The 10,835-nt window shown below is 41.1% G+C and overlaps 1 protein-coding gene across 1 annotated transcript in view; it reads left to right on the top strand.

The window, feature by feature from the left end:
- Nucleotides 1-10,835, top strand: part of LOC140545520 (potassium/sodium hyperpolarization-activated cyclic nucleotide-gated channel 2-like) — an 85,153-nt gene that overhangs the window by 1,179 nt on the left and 73,139 nt on the right. Inside the window, exon 2 of the mRNA XM_072668302.1 lies at nucleotides 5,238-5,661. Coding sequence (XP_072524403.1) covers nucleotides 5,238-5,661 — 424 coding nt within the window. The remainder of the gene's footprint in view (nucleotides 1-5,237; nucleotides 5,662-10,835) is intronic.

Raw genomic sequence — 10,835 nt, 5'->3', positions numbered from 1 at the left:
CTATTGGTGCATCATCTAACACCCTGTTGGTACATGAAGTTCCTATTGGTCCATGGCATGGTGTCCAGATGTTCTTGCTGTGGACCTTCACCAGTCATATTTATTAAATGCTTCTATTTGTGTCTAGCTGTGGGATGTTCTCCAGATGTTCCTGTTTGAAAGGAGGGTTCTTCAGGGGTCTTTAGTAAATGACAATGGTCCTAAATACTGACATGGTGGCAATTTTAAACTTTGAATGGAAATCACCCTTCCACTGTTCACTCAGTGTTGGTGGCACGTTCCCCAATGTTCTCCAATGTTCTCCAATGTTCTCCAATGTTCTCCATTGGATCCTGAGACACAAAGATTCCATAGTAGTACTAAAAAAAATTGGGGTTCTAACAATATGCTAAATAGCACAATAACTCTTCTATAAAGCTAAACATGTTTTAATTATGTACAAGAACCAAGTACACCCTTAAATAAAGGGTTCTTCAAGGGTTCCCAAGCACAAGTAGTGGTTCAATAAAAAAAACAACCAACACTATCAATATCTCAATGCTTAAGTGGTTCTTTGTCTGGTTTAATGGTTCTTCTCTTGGATGGGGAACCTCTTGCATGAGGTTCTTCAAAGAACCTTCTAAAAATAGGTGTCTCCATTGTCCCAAGCCAACAAACCCCTATTCAGAACTGTGTAGAACCCTTATTTGCTCAGTTGGAGAACTATTTAAGCTTTCTCTATGGAAGGCGGGTCGCTGTCCGTGGTGCTGAAACAACGCCAAGCTCAAATTCTCAATGGTTCTTCAGTACAGGCAGTGGCTATGAGGTTAAGAACCACTTGTGTGTTTATAAATGGGGCCCAAAGTTTAAAAGTAGTCCGAGCACCAGCACCATTACGTGGTAAGCGGTCAGGAAGTCGTGTAGTGGTCAGACGCAGTGGGTTTAGTTTGTTATTGGACCTCAGATTGGACCTCGTAGAGGGGATAGAGCCCTTATGTTGGAGATGTGATGGAGATGTCTTGGGGGTGCGGTAACAGATATGTTTGGATAGAGGTTTGGCTGGTGGGGGTGCTGCTGGGAGGGGTTTCGCTTTTATGCTACCGAGCCACGTTGCTATCGCGTGCGTCACAGCAGCACAAGTTAAACGCAGCTGATGGAAATGTACCAGCCGTTCCCGTAGCGCGGTCATGTGTCAGCGTCCGTGACGTTTCCTTCCGTTAACCGGTACCCCTATACGGTTTAGCACTGCGGCTACACGGAGGCGCGCGCTCATTTTTCGTTATCTTCACTAAACGTCAGGTTAACTGCAGGTTAGACGTGATTGAGGTGTTGTGTGAGATCATCGCGCAGTGGAAAAAAAAACGCGGTCACGAGTCTCGTCAGCCTCGAGTTATGAGTCAGCAGTGCGCGCGGCTGTGACCTTGAGTTTTCCCCGCGCGCGGAAACGGAGCATTCCTCCTCTTCCTCTCCTTCCTCTCCCGCCTCGAGGGGCAGTTAAGGGTAATGCTCGGACCTGTTCAGGTGCAGTAGGGGAAGCTCTGCGTCCGCCACTTTAGCCCCCCTGGTCGAATGCTGTGGTCAGAATCCGTGTTCAGAGGGTGAAGTTATACAACCCCTGGCCACTTTATTAGAAACACCTGCACTATACGTACAGAAATTTGTAGACACCTAATCCTCCAGAGTTGCTTTTGGGATCAAGGGTAATAATAGGGAGCTTGTTTCCCCCTATACTAGATTTTGGAACATTGCTGTGAGGATCTGATGGCATTCAGTCATGAAATCACAAATGTCACTCAGACTTATCCCAGAGGTTTGGGCTGGAGCTCCAGCCTCTAGAGAAGTCAGTTCCACCCTTCCACAGTCAAGTGCTGCAGGGCTTTACACCCCTTTGTCTACCGGATGGCATTGAGCTTGGTGTCTTTGCGATTACTCAAGTGGTGTCTTTAGACCCCTGCTCCAGAGCGTCCTGTTTTATTGGCAGTGATTTTTTATGGCGATTACTCAAGCTGTGCATGCACCCCTGGTCTGTGTCACTAACGGGTGCACTGTAAAGTAGCTAAACTCACTCATTAAAAGGAGTGTCTAGATACTTTTGTACGTATGGTGTGCATTGTGCTGTATTAGGAACACCTTTCAGTGGCCACTTTATTAAAAACACCTACACTACCATGATCCTCTGATTACAGGCCAGCTTATTGGCCTAAATACCTACCTAGATCTTCTGCTCAGAGGCCACTTTATTAGAAACACCTACACTTTGCTTCCACTCACTGGTCACATTTATTAGAAACACCTACCTAGATCTTCCCCTCAGAGGACACTTTATTAGAAACACCTGCATTGTGCTACCACTTAGTGGCTCCTCTATTGGAAACACCTACCTAGATCTTCCGCTCAGAGGACACTTTATTAGAAACACCTGCATTGTGCTACCACTTAGTGGCTGCTCTATTGGAAACACCTACCTAGACCTTCTGCTCAAAGGCCACTCTGTTGGAAACACCTACATTTACTTTTGCTCAGTGGACACTTTATTAGAAACACCTACCCAGATCTTCTGTCCAGAGGCCACTATATTAAAAACATCTACCTTGATCCTCTGAGAGGCCAGTTTATTGGAAACACCTACCTAGATTTTCTGATTAGAGGACACTTTTTGGAAATACCCACCTAGATCTTCTGCTCAGAGGCCACTTTATTAGAAACACCTACACTTTGCTTCCACTCACTGGTCACATTTATTAGAAACACCTACATGGTGCTACCACTTAGTGGCCACTTTATTAGAAACACCTACATTGTGCTACCACTTAGTGGCTGCTCTATTGGTAACGCCTACCTATATCTTCTGTTTACAGGACATTTTATTAGAAACACCTGCATTGTGCTTCCACTCACTGACACCTTTTATTAGAAATGGAATGGGAATGGGACCCCCTGGATGCACATTTATTTACATTTACATTTACGGCATTTAGCAGACGCTCTTATCCAGAGCGACTTACAAGGTTACTGGTATTACAGATGTGGGCCAATGTAGTGTTAGGAGTCTTGCCCAAGGACTCTTATTGGTGTAGTGCAGCATAGCCACCCAGACCGGGAATCGAACCCCAGTCTCCCACATGGTGTGGTAGCTCACTGGCAGGTAGTGGTGTTATCTGTTGCGCCACACCAACCACCAACCACATTTATGTCACACCTGATTTTTCTTAAACCTTTACATGTACAGAGTGACAGCTCCAGTGTAGATGGCCACGTTACCCAGAACTAGACCCTGAGAGCCGCGGCTTCATTGAGTCTTGTTAAATACTCCACATCCAGTGAGTCTGATTTCATGCACAGTTGAGAGAAAAGAACCCTTCCTGTAATGGCTGACCTCAGGTCCTGAGCGCTATTTTTGGGCAGGATTCTGTTTTTGGTCTGATGAGTCTGTTTTGACAGTGAGTGCTGCTGGTCAGACAGATCATCAGACAGATCATTTGCATTTTGGTCGTCATCTCTGTCATCTTCATCAGTATCATAGGCACTGTTATCTGGTGACAGTTGTCTCCTTACATAATAACATGGAATAGTCCAACACCATGACCAAGGGTGGGGCTGCACTGATATTACTGCAAATAATATTTATGTTGGCAAATATAATGGCTATGTTTTCCATTTTTGTATTTTCATGGGGCCTCTGGCTCATGAGGGCCCTAGGCAGCTGCCTCCTTTTGCCTAGTGCTCAAAACACCCCTGCAGCTACCTTGCCCATCTACATCTACATATGCTTAACAGAAAATGACACCGATCACCACCCTCCTACACAGATCTGAGCATTCAAGGCATGGACGCTACAAGACCTCTGAAGGCATCCTGTGGCATCTGGCACCAATAGGTTAACAGCAGATACTTTAGGTCCTGTAAGTTGTGAGGTGGTGCCTTCTTGGAGCGGATCAGTGACCCTGTTGTTGGTCCATCAGTTGTCCCTTCTTGGACACCTTTGGTAGATACTGACCACTGCACACCAGGAAAACCCCACAGAACCTGCCTGATGTTTTGGTGATGTTCTGACCTAGTCGTCAAGCCATCACGGTTTGGTCCTCGTCAGAATGGCTCAAATCACTGTTTACTTGCTGCCTTATATAACCACCCCTTGACATACGCCACTATTCACTTTACCTGTCAGTGGTGCTAATGTTATGACTGATTGGTGTATATAGAAGCCTTAACAAGTAAATATTCCATCAGAGCTTTTTAAGCTTCCAGAGAAATTCTTGCCACACCTAAAGTTGTGAACCTTAAAGTTCAGCCTTAGAAGTTCAAGCTCATTTTCTGCTTCACTCCATTCAGGTTATTCCAGACACATTCAGTGATGTTGAGACCTGGACTCAGAGGTTGTCAGTCCACAGTTCTGAGAACAGCAGGAGCTTCATGCAGTTTGATTTCTTCTCTTTTTGTCTGTTTGCTTTTCCCAGCATGAGCTCCTTGATCCTATTCTCTCCACATCCTTTCAGACCCACAGTGTTGAGGGATCTTCTGACAGGGAAAGGATTGGGCAGAAACCCCTGTGGTTGTGTTCAGATCTGAAGCGAGAGTGGAGCTTTCTCCTCTCTTTCAAAGATTTAAGTGCTGGTTATCTGATGGGGGCAGTTTTGGTGGTCTGCCAGATCTTTGCTCACACTACAGATATCAGTCACTTACCAACATATTTATGAATATCTAAGGTAGCAAAATTGGACCGGAGCAAACATCAGAACTGAGCAGTAAACTGGTCATTTGAACACAGACACAGATAACCTTAATCAACCTAATGTCTGCTTCAGTGGCTCTAGATGTCAATTCTTTACTCTCATAACTGTTTAGACTATATATGGACAAAAGTATTGGGACATCTGCTCATTCATTGTCAATTATGATGCCCATTTTTTTAGCTGCTGAATCAGGAACAGCAGAGAAATCAGTCAGATTGAACTCATCCAGGAAGCCCAGCCCTGGCATTAGGCATGGTGCCAATAGGTTCATGTTTATCTGCTCCAGAGAGTCCTATTCTTTAGGCAGTACTTCTCTACAGAGACTACACAAGCTGTGTGTGTGTGTGCATTTGCACATCTGCGTCAGCAATGGGTGCAACTTAAGTAGCTGAATGCATTCATTGGAAGGGGTGTCCACAAACATTTGGACATATAACGTATAATACTTTAACAGCTTCATAATAATTCCTGACTGATTCACTGTAGTTACTGACTGCTTAGTCTTCTGTCCTCCTCTGCCTTCAGGTTCTACTGGGATTTCACAATGCTGCTCTTCATGGTAGGCAACCTGATCATCATCCCTGTGGGCATCACCTTCTTCAAAGATGAGACCACCACGCCTTGGATCATCTTCAATGTGGTCTCGGACACCTTCTTCCTCATGGACCTTGTGCTCAACTTCCGCACGGGCATCATCATCGAGGAGAGCTCGGACATCATTCTGGACCCCAAGACCATCAAAAAGAAGTATCTGAAGACCTGGTTCATAGTGGACTTTGTCTCGTCCATCCCCGTGGATTACATCTTCCTGATCGTGGAGAAGGGAATAGACTCAGAGGTGTATAAGACGGCGCGGGCCCTGCGGATTGTGCGCTTCACCAAGATCCTCAGTTTGCTGAGGCTGCTGAGGCTCTCCAGGCTCATCCGCTACATCCATCAGTGGGAGGAGGTAAGATGCCCTCTGCTTTGTTCATATCGATGGTCTATGTCGGCCAAAGTATGGCCCAAATCACTTGGTGATCCCTACTTGATTTGATAGGCCAAATCAAATGCCCTTATGGGTCAACTTTTGGGAGAAGAACCCTTTTTGGTTCCTTGAAGAACCATGTTTTAAAAAAGAGATTTGTAAAGAACCAAGTATTTTTTCACAGAACCAACTAAAGGGTTTCTATGGAATCACATAAAGGACATGTTAAGAACATGTCACGGTCACCGTGGTAGCGATACTAACATGAGATAATGATGCTAACACTGTGGTAGTGATGCTAACTCAGCGATAGTGATGCTAATGCTGCCATAGCAATGCTGAGCAAGGCCAGCGGTTGGCACGGTAGCCATACTTACGACGCAACAACGCTGCTAAGACTAAGATGATGATGCTAATGCTGCGACAGGTGGCGTGCTAAGTTCAATCCTTTTCATCACAGTGTTTCTGATTATGGACAAGACGAATGAAATGACCTCCCTGCTTGCCTTAAAACTTCAATTACACTGACGGTCTCTCAGACAGCGCTCCCTTTTGTGATTTTCATACAATACCTCCTAGGTCTGATTTCATACAGACAGCTGGAGAAGGAACTCCTCTCATTCCTCTGTCTAAAATTAAAAGTCTTATAAATCAGCTGCAAGGAACATAAGTGCTGATTGCTTAAACAAATAATATATTATTAATAATCATAATAATAAATAACAAAAAACTAAAAACTTGTTCTAAAACTAGAGAGGTCACCCTGATTCCACAACCGCCCTGCTTCACCTGATCTTATCTCATGTCACTGAATGAATATGAACTGACCTTTAAAGGAGGACTCTGGTCAAGATAAAAAACCTGACTGTTGCTACATCTGTTGTAATCTACATCTATTCAGCTCCTACAGTAGTCTTGCTAGTCCAATGTTCCGGTTTAAGGACTAGATAAACCCTTTCTGGTGATGTATGTTGAAGGCGGATAATTTGTTTGGTTTTAGCCAGATAATCCAGAAGGAGGAAAGCTAATGTCATGTCTAGGAAATACACTACATGGACAAAAGTATTGGGACACTTGCTCATTCAGTGTTTCTTATGAAATGAAGGGGATTCAAAAAGAGTTGTTCCTGCCTTTGTTGGAGTAACTGTCTCTGCTGTCCAGGGAAAAATGCTTTCTACTAGATTTTAAGAGGGGTATTGCTGTGAGGATTTGATTTGATTGATTCAGTGAAGAGAGTATTAGTGAGGTCAGGATGTTGGATGATCACCTCACTTTACCCCCAACTCCCAAACTCCCCAACTTTTCCTACTGCTCCACAGCTTTGTTCACAAGATTGTTCAGAAACTTTTGGACGTTCTTTAGTTTGAAACTGTGGAAAAACCTCTTAGGGTGCTTTGAGGAACCTTCAAGAAACCTTTTCTTCCAAAACCTTTTCTACTTCCAGAAGGTTCTTCACAAGCACCATATGAGGTTCCTCCACAGTTTCAAAGGTTAGTCTTAAGTGTTGGATATATGTTTATATAGCAATATTTTACTGTTTCATTTTCTTTTCATTTTGGACCATTTCTATTGGTCCATTGATTATGAAATATTGACCCACGTGGTATAAAAATACATTCAAATAATTATTTTGTAATGATATATATATATAAATTATATGTGTGTGTGTGTATATACCCATGTATGACTGCTGTTATATATAAACCTCATCACCGTTCAAAAGTTTGGACACCTCTGGTCAGATCACATGCTTTGTTGGTACAGTGCACATGCTCATAACAAAGTTTTAAACATTTTAAATTTAGCAAATAAATAAAAATATTCTTTGAAATTTCAAGAAAAATACCATATTTAAATTGGCATCACGTAGAAAATGAATTAACATATTTTCACTGTATTCAAACCAGTGTAATTTCAAACATCTGTATAAAACTGTAGAATAAAAAGGTTTTTCACTTTTTTATTCTACAGTTTTACACAGCAAGTCACTCTTTTACACTACAATTATGAATACAGGCCTAATTTGGACTGAAGAAATTCACTAAGTAGGGAAAAAAAGCCATTTTTGACATCTTCGGTTTACCTTGTTCACTGACCTGAGCGTAATCGGCATTATCTGCCAAAGTATAGGTGGATCTGGCACGTAACTTTGTGTGGCCTTTAGTATTCTTCTGTGAAATTTCGATGAGGTTTCGGACCACCTTCCACTGGGAGCTAACAGTGAACAGGCTTCAGTCAGAGTCTGTTATTCTGCATGAGTAATTGTGGTTCAGCCACAAGAGACAATGTGTGCAGTAGCAATTCCACCAACCACAGCCTCACTCCAAATGCACACTGCGGAGGAAGCTGGATATGAGCACTCTGAGTATTCATATCAATATCTGTTAGACTGTCATGCACTGGCATGTGTTGTTCAAAATATATTCAAATATAACAGGATGTTTTTGAGCACATTGTATTTTTGAATAGGCCAAGCTTCAAAGTCATGTCTCAACGTAGTGGTGCATTATAGCCTTTTTAACCCTGTAAACATATTTGATGAGGTCATGATTTTTCTTGTTGGAAATGGCATTACTAACAGAAATCTGACAATTCTAATTATTGGTTTTAGGAGTATTTTGCATTGTCTTGCCATAATGTAACAGCAAACAACAAGAGAACTGCAATCTGCAGTTCACACATACAATGGGAGTAAATCATGTACTGAAATACACTACTGGATGTTTTCAGGATAAATAAAAGTATGACAATAATTACAATGATTAAATATCAGCAGGGTATTTATTCACTCCCAATGGATTCATTGCAGATTGCAGCTCCATAGTAGCATACTGTTGCCATATGGCAACAGTCATATTTTGTCATTTTATGTAAAACCTGTAGCATCTCAACTGTTCTTATTTATGAAAACGAAACCAGAATTTCCACAGATTTTGTTTTAGTTTTTTCTTGAAGTGTTTATGTACAAATATGTAATTTTACACACACATCGAAACAGTCATCCTTGAGTGAGATATGTGTGAAACAAGGAGTACAAGAGAATCGTGTAACAGAATGAAAGGAATGTGATATGAAAGTATACAGTGACCCTAAAGAAAGAGATAAAAATGACTTTTATTTTGTAATTATATCGGAATCAACTTTTTTTCTTATATTATTATAGTAATTATATCAATAAAACTACACTTTTATATTGTAGGAAAGCAAACTTTTATACTGTAGTTGTATTATACAAAAGTACAATTTTAAACTATAATAATAACTATAATAATAATGATGTAATAGGCAAGTAAGCTTTTATGTCAATTCTATTATGAGCAAGTAAATAATTTATTATAGTTACATTATAAGCAAGTAAGTTTTTATGTTGTAGTTATATTATAGGATTGTATAGTAGTATACATGTATGTATAGTATGTATAGTAGTTATGCTATAGGACAATAAACGTTTATATTGTAGGGAAGTATCCCTTTAATATCGTAGTTAAAAAAAAGAAAAATAAATTTGATTTTGTAGTTATATATGTGTAGAAAACCTTTATATTATAATAATAAAAAATATTTTTTTATATTGTAGTTATAGAACAGTATAGATTATATATAGGTTATATAGGTGATATTATAGTAGGTATAAATGAGTAAACCTTTTTGTAGTTACATTATAGAAAATAGAAAAATAATGTTTATATTGTAGTTATAGAAAAGTACATTTTCTATTGTTATATTATTGTAGTTATATTATAGTAAGTAAATGTTTATTTTGGTTAAAAGGTTAGTATATTTTATTTATATCATATAAAAGTAAACATTTACATTATAGTTAAAAAGATAATTGGTAAATATTTATACCGTTGATATTGCAGTTATAGACAAGAAAATGTAATATTGTGATTATATAATAGGCAAGTAACCTATTATAAATTAATTGTAGGCAAAATTGTCAAAGAAATTGCTTGTTGCTATGTAGAATCCTATTCAGTGACTACACAATTAGATGAACGTTAATAACAAAGTTAGTGTCATTTACTTTAAAAAGTCTCTAAAGCTCATTTTTCACATTCTTTCTGACTGCAGCGAGGAGTACAGGCAGATTAGCAGTGGTTTCCAACCCGGGTCCCGAAGTACCCTTCTGCCCTGCATATTTTAGTGCTCTAGTTCCCAACACACCTGATCCATGTAATCAGCTCCTTGGCAACACCTTTCTCAGCTGAAGTGCTATGTCGGATATGCAGGCTAAGGGCTGGGAACCTGTGCACTACAGGAATCACTAGAGGGTATATGTAGGAGTGTGTGTGTGTGTGTGTGTGTGTGTGAACACAAATGAAGTCAGAGGCCTTCCAAAGCTGAGGGTCTGAGGACAGCTTGTGTGCTCAGTGTGTGTGTGTGTGTGTTACGGGCATCCTGTACTAAAGTGACCATCCAGTCTGGGGCCAGTGCAGAGCTCCCGAACAGGACTGCGATCAGGCTGCCCCCTCAGACAACAGCGAGCAGATGGACAGTTTACCAAGGCCTAATTGATCACAGAGATGCTGATGGCTCTCATGTCACGACTTGGCAAGATGACCAGAAACAGACAAGCTTATGCAGACACAGAGGTCACTTCAGAAAGGGGTGAAGGGGTGTGTGTGTGTGTGTGTGTGTGTGTGGGGGGGGGGGGTTGTTGGGTGGAGAGGTATATTAAGACTTAATTTTCAGTGTTTTTCTTATCTTTATAAGGGACATAGGGCTTTTCTAATTAACTTAGCTTGTTAATCCTTTAGTCATTTTCTTTAATTAAGGTTTAATACAAATTTGCACCACGCTTCGCTCCATGCTTATCGGAGAACGATTAAAGGGCTCTCGCTTTAGGGACCGCCACCCTTACTGCTGCTCTGAGATTTGGACTGACCTCCCAGTGGCCAGTGTTCAGAATGTAAATCTAGGCTGTTTGCCCAGTACAGTGTCACGTTTGTGTAGCGGCACAGTTAGCAGCTTGTTTCGGCTGGCAGCCGAGACTTCCCATGCTTAGCTGCTATCCCTGCTGTTAATGTCCCCTCAGCGTTATTCTAATCCCCAGATACACTTAAGCACTGAAGTCAACATGTTTGGATCAATTTAGAAGCCAAGGCCGGATCAGGTGGGCTCCATTAATACAATAATGAGTGACTGCTAATGAT

Source organism: Salminus brasiliensis, chromosome 23 (assembly GCF_030463535.1).
Source record: "Salminus brasiliensis chromosome 23, fSalBra1.hap2, whole genome shotgun sequence".
Classification (NCBI taxonomy): Eukaryota; Metazoa; Chordata; class Actinopteri; order Characiformes; family Bryconidae; genus Salminus; species Salminus brasiliensis.
The sequence above is the reverse complement of the archived record's forward strand: the minus strand, read 5'-3'. Positions and strand labels throughout refer to the sequence as shown.